General features: G+C 43.3%; 1 protein-coding gene across 1 annotated transcript in view; it reads right to left on the bottom strand.

Moving 5' to 3' along the window:
- col12a1a (collagen, type XII, alpha 1a) overlaps positions 1–21,382 on the bottom strand; it is a 53,396-nt gene that overhangs the window by 20,360 nt on the left and 11,654 nt on the right. The window contains exons 13-35 of the mRNA XM_068579928.1: positions 18,212–18,481; positions 15,821–16,087; positions 15,388–15,580; positions 15,154–15,278; positions 13,355–13,504; positions 13,157–13,276; positions 12,865–13,029; positions 12,611–12,757; positions 11,853–11,992; positions 11,050–11,179; positions 10,271–10,416; positions 9,705–9,834; positions 9,431–9,567; positions 8,187–8,316; positions 7,936–8,075; positions 7,536–7,668; positions 7,294–7,326; positions 6,356–6,495; positions 4,141–4,270; positions 3,841–3,980; positions 3,588–3,717; positions 1,501–1,643; positions 51–180 (exon numbers count right to left, since the gene is read on the bottom strand). Of these exons, the coding sequence (XP_068436029.1) occupies positions 51–180; positions 1,501–1,643; positions 3,588–3,717; positions 3,841–3,980; positions 4,141–4,270; positions 6,356–6,495; positions 7,294–7,326; positions 7,536–7,668; positions 7,936–8,075; positions 8,187–8,316; positions 9,431–9,567; positions 9,705–9,834; positions 10,271–10,416; positions 11,050–11,179; positions 11,853–11,992; positions 12,611–12,757; positions 12,865–13,029; positions 13,157–13,276; positions 13,355–13,504; positions 15,154–15,278; positions 15,388–15,580; positions 15,821–16,087; positions 18,212–18,481 (3,369 nt within the window). The remainder of the gene's footprint in view (positions 1–50; positions 181–1,500; positions 1,644–3,587; positions 3,718–3,840; positions 3,981–4,140; positions 4,271–6,355; positions 6,496–7,293; positions 7,327–7,535; positions 7,669–7,935; positions 8,076–8,186; positions 8,317–9,430; positions 9,568–9,704; positions 9,835–10,270; positions 10,417–11,049; positions 11,180–11,852; positions 11,993–12,610; positions 12,758–12,864; positions 13,030–13,156; positions 13,277–13,354; positions 13,505–15,153; positions 15,279–15,387; positions 15,581–15,820; positions 16,088–18,211; positions 18,482–21,382) is intronic.

The raw sequence follows: 21,382 nt of genomic DNA, 5'->3' as shown, positions 1-21,382 counted from the left end.
GTTATTCCTACTTTAGGATGGTCTTTTGACAAACTGGCAAAGGTCCTTACGTGTCTTTCCGGCATCACTGATGGTGGGTCCTTCGCCGTCGCTATACAGTGCAACCACTCCAACGTTGTAGTCAGTTTCTGGGATCAGCTGCTGCAGCAGGGCCTCTGTGGTGGTCCCTGGTACCAAAATCTGCAAAGAGACATCAAGCGTGTGAGGAACAGACGATACCGAAGAGATTCAGTGCAGCATGGGTTCACTTAAGTCCTTAACTGATCAGTAAAATCAGATAAAGATGACAGCAAATGTGCTTATTTTCTAAAATAAGCCCGAGCAATTGTGTCGGGGTGCACAGGCATGATGCCCAACTCCATTCATCTTCTCCTGACAGCTGCTTGTGTTGTAAACTCCCTTTAAAACCATCTTTTTTATTAAACAGCCTCTTGCTGTCGACACAAAGTGAAAGAAGAGCCAAACAATTCTTTGGTTTTTGACAGCTGGCACTGCTGTTCAACTCAGTTTGACAGTAACAGCAGCTGATTACGTAGCGGCCACCTGCTGTGAGTTAGCTGGAGAGATTTCACTTCTCCAAGGCTTGTGTTGGTCTCTGTGAGTGAGGGGAAGGGGAGGGATTGCTGGTGATGGGTGTCACCAGCGAATGGGTTGAGGAATTTGCTCACTATCGTTTCATGGCACATGCAGACAGCTCCCATCTGTCCTGGTCAAGAATCCATTGAGGTGCTTGAGGTTCTCAGTACAAAAACATCACAGACGACTTCGGTGATGCTGGTAATAAATACCTAAAATCTCCAGCGAGTGTTAAATTTAATGATGCCGGCTGAAAAAGGCCACATTGCACATCATTGGCTCCAGCTGCAAAAAAAAGGCCGGAGCTTGCCATAAAATGTGTACCTCTCTATCAATAAACTGGAATAAGCCTGACACTTCAAATACCATGGTATTAAAGTCCCAGTGAAGAAACCGTTCTTAATGGTGCAATAATACCGGCAGATGCTGGAGAGGGCTAATGATACTATGTCAAAGTAACACTTGTGGATTCTTTAAGCGACCCAGAAACCCTGAAGATGTGGTCACACGGGTGCCAGATGACACACATTGTGTCAAGTACGGGAGTTGCCATTTATCTTAAGCAGTGCGTAAAAAAAGACGAATTCAGCTGCCAGCAACTGCACACATGCATGCACACAAACACACTAGCATGGACCATTTGGTGAACAGACTAATGCATGAGGCTCATTCCTGATCACATGTGGTAAATGTAAATGCTGGCTAAACATTTTAATTGGTTGCTGCCTGGGCGACATATGGCCACATCACCACCATCACCCGGGTGTGTCCTAATTCTCCCCTTTCTTAATAAACCCTCAGTTTGTATCCAATAAGATGGTAACTGATAGCCTGTGATAGGTCAATACAAATGTAAATGTCCTTTACGTGTATGCATGTGTGTTATATTACACTTTGTTCCACACACAGTGGATGGAAACTCACCGACTCAGAGGGCCTGGCGCCAGTCAGCGGAGCGTAGACCACCCGGTACTGCTGGACTGGGCCCGTGGCAGCCTCCCAGCGAACGTTCAGAGTGTTGGTGGTGGGGTTGAAGACCTGGATGTTCCTGACAGGGCTACGCACCACTGCCGAGTCAGGAATGTTGGGTGGAAAGACAGTTGTTAGAGGTGGAAACAGAGATAAAAATTAAAAAAAAAGTCATAGGTTTTGGTGAGGATCGAGGTAAGGTTAAGCCAAAACAGGGTACAAAGTGGGAAGGAGGTTGACGAGAGGAAAGATAGACATAGAGAAAAGAGTGATGACAGGATGAGGTTAAGGGCCAGCATAACAAGTGGTTTGTAAAGATTTAGAAGATAAATAGAGAGGATGAGACAAGGAGGAGAGAAAAACAGATTGTTTCGGTTAGGTACTCAAAAGTGGGGAATGGTTCAGAGGTTAGTAAATTAGAGGCTAAAACCATAGTTTACACAAGATTAACAGCTATAATATTGCTACAGAAATGCTTGAAGCACGTTCTTTTTGTATTTCTGTTGTTTTAGCATTGTGAAGTTTGACCTTATAGTTTCATGGGGTTATTTACACGATTTAAAGGATACCTTTGTGAGTCTCCTAACCAGTGGTACTGTCATTCAGTCTCATTTAACACAACATGGTCTAGACTTGTTTTGTGGACATCGAGAACCGTCCAAAGACTACATGAGAACATTGCAATGAAATGGGAACAATCCCGGACAGCAACCACCACAGCCTGAGTTTAAGACATTATTTAACAATACTGCTATCAACAGGACGCTTCCTGTCAGTGCCCTGGAGGTTAATGAATAGGATATAAAAGGCGTATTTGCAGCGCTGTGTGAAGCTTGCCTCTAAAAAACCTAAGCAGATGTTTAGAAGCTTTGTGCCGCTCCCCCATATAACCCCAAAAATGCATGGGAAAAACACAGTGGGCAAAACACAGCGAGGGAGCTTCCGTATTTAAAGTTACACAAATCAAAGCCTTACATAGAAAGCTGATTTGAATTTGAATGCACAATTAAGTTGCTCGCAAAGTTAGCTTGTAGTGAGCGCTGATCCATCCTTAAATTGTAGAATAAATTGAGGCACTTCCGTCTGAATGCAGATGACGATATAGTCTACAGATGCGACAATGTTAGAAGCGAAGCGGTATGAAGCTTGGCAGCAGCATGATTTGACATACTGTACTTACTGTAAAGAGTTTGGTTAACATTTCTAGGAAAAAGCCACAGAACATGAAGGACCATTGCTCCAGAAGGGAAAATGGGGGTAACAGTAGCAGCCATGGAGCATGACCTTAGCCAAGTGAGTTGAGAGCCATAAAACATATAATGCACTCCATTCATTTCTAACCCTCCCCTTCTGTTTCTTTTTCCCAAAGGAGAGCCAATTACTCAATACACCCCTTCCCCCATTCCCTCTCCCCACCATTATCCTGACCACTACCCTTCCATCCTACCTATAAATGGACAATATTACGGTAAAGAGAGAGGAGACATCATTATGATGCTGCCAACCCAGAGGAATTCCTTCCTACGCAATCAACCCACAAAATGCTGACTCACTCCCAGCAGAGTTTGGTGGTTTGAAATTGTGGCAGGCACTGGAAAACAATGTGCTCTTCAATGAAGTTCAAACTGAGCTGACTGAGCTTGATACTGTCATTTTAGGTTATGTTTCATTTTACATGTTAGGCATTAATGCACTTCTGGCATTTGGTTAGTTTGACTTGGCTTCAAGCTTGTGAAAAGATTTGGATGATATTAAGAAAATAAATGTATAAATGGTTGCCTCCTTGAAGGTTTATGACATCCAGTGACAACAAGCCAACAACTGAGGCAAGTAAGTTCATTCTGGACGGACATGAATGTATTCCTAAAAAAATCCCACTGCCGTCATGCAGTATTTAATTTAGAGCTTTTCAGTTAGCCCGGGCCATTCAGAACCCTGAAAGCTGTCTTCCAAGGAGGTCACTTCTGCTCTGAAACATCCCTGCTTGGATCACCGTTGTAACGGGTGACCTACACCAATGATTGTATGCATGCAGTGCTTACAGGTTTTGCCATTCTCAGATATGCGTTGTCCCTCTCCAGCGTTGTAGACCGGAACCACAGTTGCTGTGTAGACAGTGTCAGACTGCAGGTTCTTCAGCACGGTGTTGTAGGTGCTTCCTGAGACCTGGACCTGGGCAGAAGTACAACAAGACATACATTAGGATGTGCTCTGGCCACGACAGGTGGGGCCTAATTGGGATATTAAAGAGAAGCCCATTTCACTCAACGTGACCTAATGTTATTTCCAACTTACCATCTCTTCCTCTCCTCCAGCTGCAGGGACGTAGAAGACCCTATACTGACGCACGGGGCCTTCAGCAGCCTCCCACAGGACATTCAGGGTGCTGGTGGTGGGGTCGGTGACCCGCAGGTTCCTAACACCGCCCAAAGGCTCTGGGGGTAACATAAGTATTATACAGTTGAACTGTCAAACCCAAAGAGTGTGTGTAAGCTCTAATGATCTGAAAGAATGTCCGTGAGTGCACCTTTGCAACTGTATACATTCATCATGAGGTGTCAATGTTATCACTTGTCATTTGAGAGCACAACTCACTGGTCTTTCCAGGGCCTTTCAGCTCCTTGCTGACTCCTTTGGCATAGACCGCCACCACGTTGATGGAGTATTCAGTGTCAGGGGTCAGCTTGGGAAGCAAGACAGTAGTTTTCTTCCCTCCAACCTGGGTCTAGTTGGGAAATAATACATTTCATCTAACCTTGGCTTATATGTATTAAATATGTACAGTAAATATATTCTTATAACTGATGCTGTCAAATGTTTGCAAACCCTAGGTGTTCATAATGCATGTAGTAGATGAATTTAACTGTTCAAACAACTGTTTACTAGTTAAGTTGGAAAGCTTTTGCATTTTCTACAATTTATATCCGCCTTGCGATCGCTTTCAACAACTTTGAGCGATCCAGTATCCACTGAGGGAAAATATATTTGATCTGTTTATCAGATGGGATCAAGAGTTTAGCAGCTCTCCATGGGTGCCTCGTAGTGATGTCCATAACCTGATGGAAAGAATTTTATTTGAAAACTAAAAGCCTGTCAACATTTCAGAAGAGGGATGTTTTGAATGTCCATTCGCACACTGGCCAAGGTAAATCTGTACGATGATGGCGGAAACAGTCGGATGTCTTGTCATAACAAGACTATGACTGGTGATGAATTTACTGCATTACTTCTGGCTGTGTGGTTGCATGTGGATTTGTGTATGATAGTGTAACCGCCTGTGCTTTTAAGTCTGCTGTAATCCTCTGTGGGTTTCTTTAATCACTGTGCAGCTCAGTCTCTTAACTGGGAGGAAGTTTTCAAATTTGGCACTGCAGTAGTTTTCTGCAAAATGTGTGTCAGACATTTCATGAAAACAGACTTGTTGTCCCAGACGAAACAATGCAAAACTCCCTGTTAGCTAAACTCTTTGAAACCCTGACAGGGCACCTTGGCTGATGCAAGCTTTTTAGCTTCCAGTTTTCCATCAACCTTTCAGTGTGATATCACCCAAGCAATCAGCACAACTTGGTTTCATCAAGTACTCAAGAGGAAAACATTCCACCGTGAGAGTAAAGGGAAAGTTATGTTCAGCTGTAACACCAGCTGAGCCGAAGCTGAATTTTGCACAACAATTCTGACTTCTGAAAATGTGCTTAAACCTTTCGTTGCCCTCTCCAGTATGACACATGTTGGCTGTCATCTGGACTTCATTAAAAGAGAGGAAAGTACAGGGAACCAATTGCCAATCTACTCTATAATATATGACACCTGCAGCACAGTACTCTCTCATTACGCAAACATCCACTGACCTGACACGTTCCATTTTCCATGAACAGCACACACTCACATATTTGCAGATAGCCATATAGCACACACTGAGTGCTTTATCTCTAAAATGTCCGTTTATTACCTCCTCATATATCTGTGACATTATCAGCCCTCAAAATGTGACGTGTGAACTTTCAATATCATCAAAATGTGTTTACTTCTTTCGTAACTTCTCGCAGCCCATAAAACAGGATGAAATATGTGTTTGGAACATCTCTCGTTGATTTAAGGGTTTGTTTCGTAGCTTATCAGTCTGCAGTGTGCCTATCAGTCTGTAGTGTTGTGTAAGGGCGTGGGCAGTTAGCATGCTTGCTTTTAAGTCTCGCATGTGGAAGCGATGAGAAATGTCTGACAGCAAATTAAAACCAAGTATTCAACTGTCATCCAAAAAGACTTTTGCACATTCAGCTAGGCAGCCAACAAATGCAGGGCCAGTGAGAGACAGTCTGCAGTGTCCGGAAATATTGAAAAAAAACTAGGAAGGGTTTTGTCCACATTAATGCCGTCACATCCAAACAACCGATTAAGAGATTTGACTTAAGATAAACTAAAATAATGCAATACCAGTGGCAGCACCTATATTTCCTGGAGGCAAACGAGCTCTGGAGGAAGAAACCGATCCAGTGATTGAGTTAAAGCTCAAGGGGCCATTAACAGCCGTTTGCCTAGCGAGGTGATGCCAGACTGAAATCCAGTGAAGAGGGCAAGAAGATTAAGGAGTAATATGTTAATGACCAGTACTGCTACTGCTGTTTTTCCTCTCAAACTATTCAAATGAAATTATAACTTGAGTTTCTTCTTTGCCATTAAACTACCAGAGCGTTGCCCCAAGTTAGGAACCTACAATAAAAGCACCTTGCAAATGAATACTATGTGTCTTGTGTAGATTTTCGAAAACACGACAGCTACACAAAGCAGTGTGTTGGTCTGTTGGGTCACTTACAGTCTGGCTCCTGCCTCCAGCTGTGGGGACATAAGTGATCCTGTAGTTCTGGACTCGGCCTGGAGCTGGATTCCACCTGGTGTTCAATGTGGTGGTGGTTTCGTTGAATACAACCAAGTTGGTAGGAGGTCCAAGAGGTACTGGAAAACGCACACACGTTGCACAATTATGACCATTTCAAGATGTCTATCCATCATGTTAGCACATGATTTTCCATGGAACACCTTGAAAATATCTTTTAAAGACACAGTCCTTGATATTTTTGGTCAGCTCATGTTAAAAGAGTCAAACTTTGTCTTGAATGTGTTTGAATTACCTAAAGAAATAATGAATTTACTTCATGATAAAACAAAGCAGGTTGCCCACTGTTTTGTATCAAGGATTGCAGCTTTAAAGAAGAAAAGACAATCCTCCTCTGGGACGTTGTCTTTTCTGAGACATGGATGGATTCTTGTGAACAGCAATGGATTGATGGAAAGATGATAATGGTTGGACTGAATGCATGGATGAATGCAATGGATAGATGGATGGATGAATACAATGGATAGATGGATGAATGGATGAATGGATGATGGATGATGGAATGCGCTCCAAAAACAAGGATTCAAATCCCTGTTTTGCAGGGCATGCATATTTGAAATCCCTCTTCAGCCATTTTAATTGTCATTTGACTGGGTAAGAACAGATTCAGGAAAAGCCACGGGATGAATGGTATGGACAATGAGACAAACACAGACAAGGACAGACAAACATTCAAATCGGCCGCGTCAGGTGCATCACAGCACCGCTGGAGCGATGGATGGGTTAAGGGCCTTGCTTGATGATGACGTGATGATTGGTCAATAAACAAAAATGCTGATGACTGGTTTAAATAACAAAACATGCTTTCACAACTCCAAAGAAAAAGCATCCTCTGGCTTTACCACAAATATACTTACGTCTTTTACCACCACTTGTGGACCCTAGAGGCACTAAAGGCAGAAATAGAAAGGTATAATGGGCTTACCCGTTGCTCAGACATTTCACTCAGCATATTTCGAAAGGGTGAAAATAAAAATCGAAAGTTTAATAATCGATTTAGCCTTAAATCAGAGATTCTGTCAAGCAACTGAAGCGAAACAGTGTTCTCTGAAGTGATTGTTCAGCCGTCATCGCAGAGCTGCATGAGTGTGAATCTTACATGTCCTCTCATTTCCCAGCAGGTCCTCGCTCTCTGATTCATCCGGATAGATTGCTGTGACAGACACGTCGTAGGGCGTGTCCGGGTCCAAGTTCTCCAGGACGTGGGTTGTCTCATCACTGTTCAGAATGTTCTGATGAGCAAAACACAATCACAGGGTGAAGGAAGACGCTTGTCGAAAACTTTAAGCCAAAACAAACCAAAGATGAGCAACACAAGATGTTAGAGCGCTTATCATTGGATTAGTGCTAAAGTCTGTTTTTAAGATGTTCCGCATGCCTCCACTGGAGTTATTTTTCAAAGCATCGCCAGAGCACTTTTTATCCTCCTCCTCGAGAAATACCTGCAGGAATTAATCGATCAGAAATGTTGACATATTTGACAGCTGGTTTTCTCTTACATATTGGAAGTTGGCATCTCCCTTCTTGGCCCAGCCGATGCGGTACAAAGCCACGTCAGGGGCTCCGTGCTCCCAGGTGGCTCTGAAGCTGCTCTGTGTGACTTCTGAGAGTTGCAAGTTCTTTGGGGCGGGAACCACATCTGCAGAGTAGCGGGAGAGAAGTTAAGTTTGATCTCCATATCAGTGAAAGGCGGGCCAACGGGACACTGCCATTATCCACAATGTCATGACAATGATGATTTAATTCATACCAGTGATTGCATCTCCCAACATTGGCTGGCCAGGTCCCTCATCATAGATCGGAGTGACAGCCAGGCCATACTCAGTCTGTGAGATCAGGTTGTCCAATTGTCTGGTGGTCACACTTCCTTCCACTTCCAGCTGTAGAACAATCAAACAAGCCAATCCAACAAGCTTGTTAAATATTATTACACAAAATCAATGAAACGCAAATACATATACAGTTGTTTGAAAGCTCATCAAACTTCAGATGTTCTTCTCTTCAGGCACATTTGGCCAAGTCTTGCCGAGCTTTAACTCCACTCACAGCATGAGTTTCCAGGAACACTGGCGACAGCTGGAATGCGCTCGTTATAAGAAAGTAATAAGCAGTAGTCGACTAGATCAGAAGATATAAAACTGTTTCCAGAGGAAACTGGGAACAAACAAAAGACACACAACAAACAAACAAGCTGTAAACAAAACCACCTGGAATAACTTAAAAAGAAACACCACGCTGATTTTACTGCTCTTGATCCCATTAAGTTGTATTTGCTGAATTTCGCGAAATTTAACATAAGATATTAATTCCGAAACCCATTAACTTTAACAGTTGCTATTCTTTTGCTGAGTTTATAGTCCAAACAGAGACCGTATTTGTCTCTCTGAACCATAAAACCATTCAAAATGATTCACAGGGATAAAATACGTCCCGCGGTCTGTGTTGTTAGTGGCATTCTGTCATTTGTTGGGCTCTATCACGTAATTCATCAGGACAAACATGACATTCTGCTACTTTCTGGGCAGTGGGCTCTTCCTCCCTACGCTCTGCATCGCATCCTCCTCCCGTGAGTCACTTTCACATGTGTGTTTCCATCAGAAGAGTTTTGAGGCTCACCTCCACCTGATTTATGGCGAAGGAAGTAGCAAAAATGCAGACCACAGAGTTTTCTGCTGCAGCCCAAGAACTCCTAAAAGGGGATATGCAGCCATAAAGTGGCTGTCCAATCCACCCTTTAACCCCCTCAAAACCATATTCTGATAGTTTTATATTGTTTTCATTGGACTCCAAAACATTCCCTAATGTCCATCCAAGCAGCTGCAGTCTCCATTATGCAGTTTCAGCCAATATAGGAAGGATTCAGTGAATATATCTAAATAAATAAAAATCAATATACGAACCTAATGGCTCAAACAGACAACGGGCGGCGGAAGTCTTTGTGGAAAACATGGTTTTAGTGGGAATAGAGCGAAATAAGATGAGAACCAAACTCACTTCTTTTGCATCTCCCTCATCAGGCTTGTAGGTGACGAGGTATTTGCGAACAAGACCAGGAGCAGCATCCCAGTAAAGCCTCATGGTGCTGTGGGTGACGTCGCGAACCGTCAGTTTGCCCGCAGGTGGCAGGGGAACTGGACAGGGGGGCAGAAGGTCAGTGTTTTAGGATTATAGTTAAGCGTTGATGAAGACAAGGCTGAAACCAAAGTGTCTGTGCTTCAGGAAATACAGCAATGGTCCACATTAATGTGATCAACCCATGACTACATACGTGTGACACCCTGCTTGGTCAGTGGTTCACTGGGTGACTCTCCATGCAGGGCGAGGAGGGAGAGTGAGTAGGCCGTGTCGGGGAGCAACTTCACCAGCTGGACCTCAGTTGTATCCCCTCCCACTCTGATCTGCAACGTGACCAGACCAAGCCAACAACATGAGGTCAGAGGGGAAGTGACGTGGATTCGGACATTTGGATGAGAACAGTGGGAGAATCTGGGAATTCTGGGTTTCGGCCCACAGAGGTTTCACACTTCATGAGCGAATCGGTGATGTTCCTTTTGCCAGAGCTCACGGTTCACCCGCCACTTTGAGACGAACAATGGTGGAGGTGGTGGAGCAGTCACTGGTTGCTTTGTCAAATGCTGCATCTGTATTTCACTGATTACAGTGTTTGGTCATCCCTCGTGTTAAGCAATGCATGTCTGTGTGTGTTTTCTTGCATACAAATGCACGTGCATTTGTCTGTGTGTGTTTTCTTGCATACAAATGACCGTGCGCATAATCGTGTCATAATCTGTCCTATTCCCAGCTGATTGGCCGAGTGCCGATGATGTCTCCTACCTCCTGCTCCTGGGTGGGCTGCGTGGCATTGATGGCGCTGTAGAGCAACATGTAGCCAGTGGCACCCGCTGCCTGCTCCCATCTCACCCGCATGGTGGTAGTCTGCTCGTCATAAATGTCCATGCGTCTCACAGCAGTCAAGGGCACTAGATAACCAGGCAATGATGTTAAAGGCAACAATTATTGACACCGTGAAACTAAAGTTATAACAACTGCTACTGCCATCAGTAAAACAGAAAATGTAACAACATCTTAAAAGACACAAACAAATGAGTCAGAGTGTAATCACAATCATCGTCTATGACGTTGCAGCTAAATAACAGTTGCAATTGCTATCTTTTGGTAGCCATGTATGGTTTTACAAACAAAAAATGCAAGGCTGGAGGTCAAAGTTGGACTTGAGCCCCGTGTAATCACAATCATGGTCTATTATGTTGCATTGAAATAAAACTTGCAATTGCTATTTTTTGGCCATATATGGTTTTACAAACAAAAAATGCTTCTTCTCCAGATGTGAAGGCCATGACTGTTCAAGAGCTTGCTGGAATTTAAACTGTTGTTATTTAACAACCCCACTTCCAGTATTTGGGTTTCCTCAAGTGGGAGATTGTCACATCTATAACTACTGATTACAGACTAGTCAGACAATTTTTTTCAAGTTTAGTTTAGTAGTTTACATTCCCACGGACATCTTTTACCATATATGGATTTTTACAAATGGATCCCTTTTAATTAAATGGCCTAGAAATAAGCCAAAAGGGCAGAAAGAGAAGACGTACGTGTGGTCTCAGATCCTTTGAGAGGCTCGCTGCTATCCTCTCCCTCCACTGAGTAGACTTCGATCAGGTACTCTGTCAGAGGGTTGAGGCCCTGGAGAACCACCGTGGTCTCAGTGCCATCCACAAACACCTAGCACAGATGGAATAGTTAGAAGATTGCAGCTAAAGAAGTCAAGATCTGTGCAGTGTCTTTGATACAAAGCTGTAATTCTGTAATGTGTATATATATATCTATATCTATATCTATATATATATATATATATATATATATATATATATATATATATATATATACTTTTAAAAATTATTATGGATCATTACTGTATGCATAAATGCATGAATATATATTTTACAGTCTCATATTGTACAGTGGTAAGGGCCAATTATCAATTTAGCTCTATATTTTTACTGCATTGACTTAAGTATTTCATAAAACTATCCACTAAAAAACAAACAAGTCCACCTGACAAGTTATTACTGCACTTACACTAAGCATGGGCTTCAATTTCAGATCCATAAACAACAATGAAACTATTGAGGAAAACCAACGAGCAATCCTTCATGAACTCATAATATGCTCTTTTTTTAAATCCTGTAAACTGCGAGCTGTGTGTTTTGTAATGTAATTAGACACCCAAGTAGAGCCAGGCCAACACAAACAAGAGGCTGGAAATAAAAGTTTGAGTCTAAGAAACAGTGGGTCAGGACACATTATAGGCCAAATCCCCTCAACACCCACACACAGAGATGTATTGCACACTTCTTTGTGTGAATACATGTTTCACTGTATGAAGCAGGAGTACCTGCTGTGGGCGTCCAGACAAAGTCCTGTACTCCACGCGGTACTTCTCCACGGGGCCATCAGGGGCGGTCCAGGTGGCTCTGAAGGATTGATGAGTCACCTCTGATGTCACCAGGTCAGTTGGAGCATCGGGTGCACCTCCTATTCAGGTGTAAGCATAGCAAGACGGAAACTGCTAAATGAGCCATAACATTGAGGAGCAGGGGACAAACTCAATGTGGCAACCGATAAACGCAAGCGTATTTAGTAACAAGTCCTAACAACGCCTTGTAAACGCCACGGTACTTATTGAGACTATAAAGCCACATCCTTTCCAAGGAGTTCCCCGACGGCATCAAATAGCAGCTCTTTAAATTGATTAAGGAGCAGAGATTTTCCTATTCTTGGGAGGCTGAGAGAATATCAGAGGAAGGAGACAATAATAGATCTGCAATCATTTCCAAGAGCTTGGCTTGTTCTTTGGATTTAATAATGATAATAATAATAATACATCAGATTTATGTAATGCCTTTCAAAGTTCTCAAGGATCCTCAAAGTATTGCTTTTCATGGTGGGCCAGACATTTAACTGCCGTTCTGTAATGCTGATTGTATATATATATTTATAAATGTCTGGGAATGTAGCACGTGGCTTAATGATGTTGTTATTATTTTTTGCAAAGTAGAAGGTGTCTGTCCTTTATCCGGTGACTTTTTCTCTGTGATTCCCGTGCTTTGATCAGTCTAGTGGACGCATACTTTGCTGTGAACTCATACACACCTGGTCCCTTGACACTGTTACAGAGGTTGTCAGTGAGGCTGTCGACGATTTCCAGCAGGAAGGAGAAGTCAGCCACGTTGTACATGTGAATAGTATCCGGATCAGTGGCGATAGACCTCAACTCGTTCTCATCAGCATTCTTCACACCTAAAGAGCAATAACGAAGACAGTAGTTTAAAGCACTTTGATAAAGCTGAAGACTACTTTAGATGAGTTTTTTTGCACACAAACGGTCGTGATTCATTTTCACTTACCGATGGCGTAGAGCTCAATGTCCTGGTCGCGCAAGTTCTGAGAGTTGAGGATGACGTCGTCCTGGGATTTTCCATCAGTGATCAACACACCGATCTTTCTGGATTTGGGTCGCATCCCAACGTTCTCTTTGAAATTGTTCTGGAGGAGGTAGTTCAAAGCCAGACCTGCAACAGAGACAGACATTTTCCTTTTTCATCCTGATAGTCACACAATACAAAATTCACAACTGTGCTTATAGAAGTAAAAAGTGACTCCAGTCCCACTGGCAACACATTAAACAAATCAAAGTACCAGTCAGGGTGTTTCCTCCTTTGTAGGGCAGGTTAGCCACAGCATCCAGGAGAGAGTCCCGGGTTCGGTGAGCATCCAAGTGCCATTCAGTCTTTGGGTCTCCACTGTACTGAGCAAGACCTGAAGAAAGAATTGTTATACCAATGCAAAGATACCTCTTTTTGTTTTGTTAACTGTGCTTATTCTTATTAGACCCACCAATTTGGACCCTTTCAGGGCCAATGTCAAAGACTCCCACCATGCGGGCGATGAAGGCACGGATGGTCTTGAAGTTGAGACGTCCAATACTCCAGGAGCCATCAACCAGCAGCACAATGTCAGCTTGTGCAGTGGTCTTACAAGTCACTTCTGAGAGGGAAACATTTCAGGGCCTTAGTTTGACAAATATAAAGGTCTGACATTACATATATAATGCAAAAATCCATGTCCAACGTTCATGGACACACAATAGTGTGAATTGTAACGTAAAATATACTTCATATGTGTGAGAGGTAAAGGAAAGCAGAAGAGAAGAGTTCATTTTTGGCATTGAACACAACTAAATAACATCCAAACATTCTCCAAGGTGCAGACACACAATACATTTACAAGCAGGTAATAAAACATTCCGTCTTTTCTGAGGATAATTATCAGACAACTTTTATTTTCCAGGTGTTATAATTATTATCTTCTTGTCTTGTGGCATGTCGAGGCAGTATTTCTCTCGGTTCTTCTCGTTGGATCCATGAGTTATTCCCAAGGGGCAAATCAGGAGAGTACACCCTTAAGAGCCTTTGACATATCAAAGGCCACCGTTGGAGAGGGAATGACTGTGCCCTCCAGAGCAGCGAGGTGAGACTCAGATTTTCCAAACACCTGTGTGATGACAAGGAAGGCGTCCGATCCGCTGTACCTAAAAGAGGGCTGCAGATGTGCTTTGGAGATATGCAGATGTTGCACTAACTGCCACTGCAACCGAAAACAGGTTACATGTTTGATTTACAGATTAGTTAGCTTACACAGAAAACCCAAACCCAGGCCCCATGACAGACAGCCAGCTGTCAAGCTTACAAAAAACACAGGTAGGTCTACTCGAGCCAAAAAAAAAAGGACTTTGACTAGAATTAAATGCAAAAAGGAGAAAATTATGTAGCAGGTGCAATAAAAGGTTTTCTCCACTGTAATTTAAATAGTTTCAGTAAATTAAGACAAGCAGTGAAAGATAATGTTACTTAAGACTTTTGACACACCCAATAAACTCCAGAGGCTTGGTGAGAACTAGCCTGTTGTCAAGAGATGCTACAAGAGATGCTACAAGAGATGCTACAAGAGATGCTACAAGAGATGGTGCAGGGCAGAGTGGGATTCTTTCACCTGTTCTAATGTTTCCTCTGGAGCTGTCACTGAATCCTAATCTGCCTCCTTATGAACACCGGGCCTGCTGCAGAGCGGTCAAGCTGACCTTTCTAGCTCCTTCCAGCAAACACAACATTTTCCCTCCCTCTTACACTTACTGCCTGCCGCGCTCTGACTCAGGAGGTAGTAAAAACATTTTATAACTGCAAACAGATTATACGCGTATGGCTCGAATCTACACTGGCCTGTACTTAGGCTGGAAATAAAAAAGCGGAAGCTCAAAGTGTCACAAAGAAAAAAGCGAGAAAAGGACAGGCAGATGGAATAGCCATTACATCTGTTATTTCGTGAGACAATTAGCTTCAAGGAAAGGCATTTAGGGAAACTCTCCAGCTTTTATGGGCCCTGAGTTTGGAGCGTATTTTCCTAAGCAAAAATTTACTATGTGATACAGTCTCTAATGTTTGACTGTTACTGTCCATAGACATAACATACTGCAGACGCTGCCTTAAAGGCAACGACAGGAGTCGTAATAGAATGACATAAATCATGTTGTTGTACTTAGTTTTAGCATGTTACATGATCTCTCTGGTAGTCCTCTGATGATATATACCACTCTTTTACTATATGTGGGTTGCTAGTAGAATATAAGAGAACATTACCTGATACCACATAAGGAGGAGGCTCAGGATCATCAGAGAGAGTGGTTTTCTCCTCTCCAGCCAATGGCATACTCTCTCCCCCATCAAACATACCAAACACACTCACTGTGTACTTGGTACCAGCTCTGCAGGCCCAAAAATATATATTTTCAGATATTTTCTTACATGATGCACTGGAGAATATAGTTTGAAGTTCATATGACGGCGAGTATAAAAATGAGAATTCAGCCACACCTCAGCTCCTCCAGGACCACAGTGTTGTCATAAGGACCGACCAGAAGTTGAGCCAGGTCAATGTCTTCGCCTGAAGGGTGGAAGGTGACTTTGTAGCCCTTAACGTCGCCAGGAGCATGATCCCAGGTCACACGGAAACTGGTCTTGGCAGGCTCTGAAGTCTGGAGGTTCCTTGGTCCTTTGTAAGGTGTCACTAGAGAGAGAAGACAAATGCAAATGACACAGAACTGCATTACGAAATATAAAAATATATATTTTAAGTACTTTGTAATGAGGAGGAAGAACAAATAAATACCATACGCCTGAGTCATTTAGAGTCATTTCGATCATGATTGCGGTAAGAATGCAGTTAAGCACATGTGGATAAACTTTTCTGAGACTTGGCAACAGAAAGAGCAACATTTGTGGTTTAGAGGATGATAAACCAACGTACGTGTTGTTCCTTCTCCTTGCCTTGCTTTGCCTTCTCCAGATCGGTAGACGGGCAGAACGGTGATCTCGTAGGTGGTGAGGGCCGTGAGGCGTCTCAGCACAGTAGAGGAGTTACCGCCGGGCACCTTGGCCGCGAGCTGGCGTCCTCCTGACTTGGGTTTGTAGGTAACGCGGTAGTTGAGTACATTTCCAGGGGCTGGTTGCCATGTCACCTTCATGCTCTTCTCCGTCTCCTCAGAGACAACGATCGCTCTGCCAGCCGCCGAGACTGCAAGGAAGGAAAAAAGGAACAAAGGTTAAAAGAGGAGAAATGATGAATGGATGGTCTGATGGGTAAACTGTAGACTTTGGGCCTTGTTCAGGTGGGAATCTGTCCTAAATGTGTGCTTAACCACCTATTTTTCCAGTATACCTTTGGAAATGTAAGCAGCTTGGCTTTCCTGCTGGTAAGTAAACTAAACAGGAACACGCTTGGCTACCTCACAGTCTTTCATCTGGATATCTGCTCAGTTTCCACATGCGTGTGGACACAAACCTACCCAAATAATTCTGATTTTTAGAGGTATACATTAAACAGGCATGAAATCTACATGATTGATCATGTTTACTTGGAAAGTCGTGGAGCCAGCCTTGGTTTGCTTGTGAATTTGAGCAAAGCCAGTGCTCGAAGTGGGCCGGTACTCACCAGTACACAGTACCGGCACCTCTGCATTTTGCTCTTTGACGTAGCGTGACTTTTTCTTGTGCACCAGCACTTGTCACAAGCTGCCAGTGCTCCTTTCTGCCCTCTACACATCAGGTTCTCTGGGCGATTCATAATCAAACGACACAGTGCCAGCAGATTTGCGCTGCGAAATTCAGAATGTGTCTTATTATCCTGCTGCATTATATGTTCGAGCATCCTGATTTGGGACACTGCTCCTAAAACCTGATTGAGTAGCTCCCACCCTGTCTGGCTGGGTGGTGTTGACGCCAGGCTATAGCTATCCTGAAATATAATATAGAGCGTTACATTAGGCTACAAACACAGGGAAGCACTTCAGGTCTCAAACACCACCATAAGCTTATGAAGTTTATGTTGGAATTGTATTGGAGTGGTATAAGCCTTTTATGAAGATGCAAAGCCCAAGAAAAGTAATATAATAGTAACATCACAAATAATAAATAAGTGACAATCACAACAAACTACATCATAAATAAATAGGAATAGGTAGCGAGAGATTTCTGATGCTGGCCGATACACACCCCAACATGTGAATAAGAGGAGTACTGGCACTTGTTTCTTTTTTCCACATCAAGTGCTGAGCGAAGCCATGGTTCTCAATTTTCCTTTGTGCTTCACCGAGTGTTTCTTATTTTCAGAGCAGGAAGGGCAAGTGTGAATTGTCAGAAACATCAAAATGAGCCAGGGAAAATATTCAGAATGCTCTACTTCAGAGGGAAGACTTTTATTAATGGAAAAAAAACAGCGCATCCAAGTTTGCCGTGTTTGGCTCAGGCCAAAAGAGGCCTGTGGTTTGTGGAGAGCACGAGAAAAGAGAGCAAGAGATAGTGGGTGTAAAGCGAACGAAAGATCCAGTAAGTGAACATCTCATCTTTCAAAGCTGCCTCGTTGTTTTGTCCGGCGTATATGACACATTTATTGCTTGCCAGAATCAATAAACAGTAATGATGGTTGGAAATATTTTTTCCTAGAGCACATTCCAATTCACAAACTGGTGGACCAATTCCCTCCCAACTGGTGCAATTTTCCGCTCAATGTGCTTTTCTCATCCAAGCACGAGTGTAGTCTGAAAAGGGAGAGGCCAGGGTCTATATGTCCTGAATCTCCCATGAAAACCGTCGGCAGGTGCGCTGGACATTGCGTCACCTCTGAACATACATATAACACTCGCGCACAGTCATAAAGATGTGCACTCAAAGACTCGACATTCTCGATGGCTCACGTCAACCGCTTTGACGTTATCTCTTAACAGAAGGAGTAGAACAGTAATTGGCAGTGACAGACCTCTATTCCTACACCACAGCAAATAAAATGGAGCTTGCAGCGAAACGGCAGGCGTATGAAACGTTGAAGCTTAACATGTGTTTATGACTAGAACGTTTCGACTTGCATTCTTGGCTTTAAACATGATCTTCTTTACAGCTAGACGTGGAAAAAGAAAACGTGAAATTGTCCCTTTGTGGTCATAGAGTGTTTATGGCTTCTATGTTCATATAGTTAAATCTCACTTACCTTGGCTTCACACTTTCTAGCTCAAACCAAGACAGGAAAAGCAATGGGAGAAATACCAAGAAAAAGAACGAAACAAGAAAAGACGGGAGCCAAAGTAGCATTTATAAAACAGAGAGAAGTGATGAATAAGAGAATAAGTGTATAGGTGGAACTTACTATCTGTGGTTTCTTCTCCATTTAATGGCTGACCCTCTCCACGGCCATAGCCAGCAAACACAGAGACCTGATAACGTGTCTCTGGGGTGAGACCCTCAAGGACTGTGGCTGTGGTGTCTCCTGGTATCGTCTTTTCCCCAGCCTCTTCCGTGAAGAGAGACTTCCACCTGATTCGGTACTGACGAACGTTGCCGGGTGCCGCGGCCCAAGACACAGCAAAACTTGTGTCGGTGACGTCTTTGGTCAGCAAGTCTCTGGGTGAACCAAGCTCTGTGGAGAGAGGAAGAGGGAAAGTATTAGAAACAGAGCCCGCCAGCGTGTGCCTAATGGATATGGAAACTGAAAAAAAAGTAGCACAACAGCTTTACTTTTGTTTACCTGAAGAATTTCCTGAGGTTTTTCTTTGATTCGAGTTGCTCCAATGCACAACAATTTAACTAAGATGGTAGTGTTAGTACAAAAAGGCTTTAGGGAGCAGGTGGTGTTGATTTCTAATGCAGGTTTATAGAGGTTTGAGGAAGTGGGCGAGACACAAAAGGGAAAAAAAACAAAAAAAATCCCAGCGATAAACCATGAACAATCCCTCATTTGTCTCTACTTCACCCCTCGGGATCTATTTGAACAACCCTTCACAATCAGAGAGTGGTGGAAAAATCTCTGCAAAACTAATCATAAGTCACATATCCTCAGCGCCTCTCCCGGCTGCACTTTAAGTTTTCCATCGAAACAGAGGAAACCTGATCCACAAAAGTGTGTTTGCTACTATTGCAGATGTTTCGCTCTCCTATTCGCCCCTTCAATCACTCTTCTTGAGAGGCCATGCTTGGCTTAGAGGGATACCCATGTTGAGACAAACTCAAACTCCAGAGGAGCTTCATCGACCGCAGGAGGACACACTGCCACATAGACTTTCACACAACCTCGGGAATCCTGATCCCGAATCAAGGCCATAAAGCCCTACATGCCAGCAACTAATGACAAAATAATCACAGGCAGAGCAGTGCAGCTGGGTGGTCTTGAACCTCATCATTAATCAAACCTCACCAAATGTGATGAATCACAAATCTCCCTCTGTGCAATGCATACAAATTTTCGAAAAGCAACCGTACAGCAGAAAAGGTAGCCACTATGTCTCCCTATCACCCTTCGAGTCCTTCTCAACATTCACCTATTTCTGAATTAGAAACTGATCGGAACAGAAATAACAGCAGCGGCGCCGCCTGCCAAGCGATCTGCACCTTGAGAGCGGAGGCCAGATATGAAGAGCGATGGCCACGACCACAAACTAATGAAGAGTTCCAGATTTTGGTGGACCATGAAAACAATGTGGCCACTTATAAATACCCGGATCATTCCATCAAAAGGGTTATCCTTGCCAAAGGCAAAGGAATAAACGTGACCGACTTTTCCGGCTGTGTGTGGATCGAGAGGGAAAAGGATCACAAGATAATGACTTCTGCAGACAGTGGCTTACTTTTCATCAGTGCTCGCAGACGAGCTAAAGAGAAGGGGTCATTTGTTGGAGCAAAGCCAACATACATGAAACACATGGTCGACAGACCGAAAGCTTCGGTTTGCATGTAATATTATGCATTTACATAATAGCACCGCATCAGTTGATGTTTGTTTTATTTGATGTTTGGTTACAGTGTACATTTTTAAATCCAGCTTCATGTTTGTTAAATAAAAAGAATTACAAAGGCTTATGTATTTAAATAGAGATGTGTCTACAAGTAGTATAATGGCAATGCAATAACAATACATTATAATTGTGTGCTAACAAAGACCTTCTGGATCTCCTTATTTACCCCAACCCCACCCAAACTGCACCCCACCCCAAAGGACAACACTCAAATTACAACCTTGGACAGGAGCAGATCAAGCTAACATATTCACATTGCAGCCTCACCCACATCTCTTGAAAACCACATACGACACAACTGAAGATCATCGAAGAGATTTCCTTCGGGCCGTGTGCTGACATAACCTTCACATCTGCAGCCAAAGATCTCTGAAGCTTGAAAAATACAAATGACTGCAAATCAAAATGCCCGCCGGCAAACAAAAGGCACAGGAAACACAGAGAGCTCCTGCACTGAAAAATGATCCTAATGATTTTAGATGGCTGTTGGATCACTCATCCCATCAGAGCACTATATATCTGTATTCACAATCTCGGTCAGACACGGCCCTGCTAATTCTGACTAACACAGTCTTCACTGTATTCATTGTATTTCACGGTAAACACCTCCAAAATCACTACAGGAAATACATCTTTCCCTCAAAGTGCCATCTCAGCACTGGCATCCCACTTCAAACTTTCCTTACTTTATTGCTCTTGGTTCACTGAGACATACATCTGAGCCACAAAGCTGAAACCCTCAGTGTCTCTGTGCCAAAGTTGTCTGTCTCTGGCCTATTACTTCAAACGACCTTTTCGACTGGTGGAGAAAAACAGTCTGGCGGTACCGCTGAACGAGCCTGGCACCGCACGAACGTTCCCGAAGGCGTCAGTTTAAGAGGAAATCAAACCAAGATGCTACAATTTCACCTGCTGTTGTGCTGCTGTCCAAGTTAAAGATAGTAAAAAAGAATTCCCTCTGGCACACGTGAAAACATTTGCTGTGTCATGCAAGTTAATTATTTGAGTTATTGGTAAAATTGGCTGCTTCGGGGCTTTTACAGTTGTGGGCTCTCAGTTACAGGCTGAGCTTTTCATCCGCTGTGAGGCATTCTGGCTCACACTTTGAAGAGCCCTTTTTCTTTTACTCATCCTCGCCCCGTCTCTCTGCCTCTGCCTGTCTATTGCCCCTCCCTGGAACGAGAACAGACAGTTCTCCCTGTGACCAGACAGACAGTTCACACAGCTTTCAAGGTCTTCTTAGGTAACGTCTTCCACGTGCTGAATAAACCTCCTCTTAAGTAAATAATTTTGCCATGTTTGTCTATATTATCCACATTTGGAATGTTCATCCAAGCATTCACTTTGACACCTTCTCTGTACTCCTTTTGAGTCAGTTCAGGATGTTGAAATTCAGTTCTCCTCGAGGTTTCTGTATTGGCTACCATCCACTGTTAGCCACAAGGGATGCCTTTGTGCTAGCCACTCTCTTCCAGGTCTCGCCTACATGGACTTCACAGAGAGGGTCACTGGAAGTGAGTGGCACTCAA

This window comes from Clinocottus analis, unplaced genomic scaffold, assembly GCF_023055335.1.
Source record: "Clinocottus analis isolate CAN_PGR_092001 unplaced genomic scaffold, fCliAna1.0.p SCAF_17, whole genome shotgun sequence".
In the NCBI taxonomy this organism is placed as follows: Eukaryota; Metazoa; Chordata; class Actinopteri; order Perciformes; family Cottidae; genus Clinocottus; species Clinocottus analis.
Note: the sequence above shows the minus strand (reverse complement) of the source record. Positions and strands in the feature narration are given on the sequence as shown.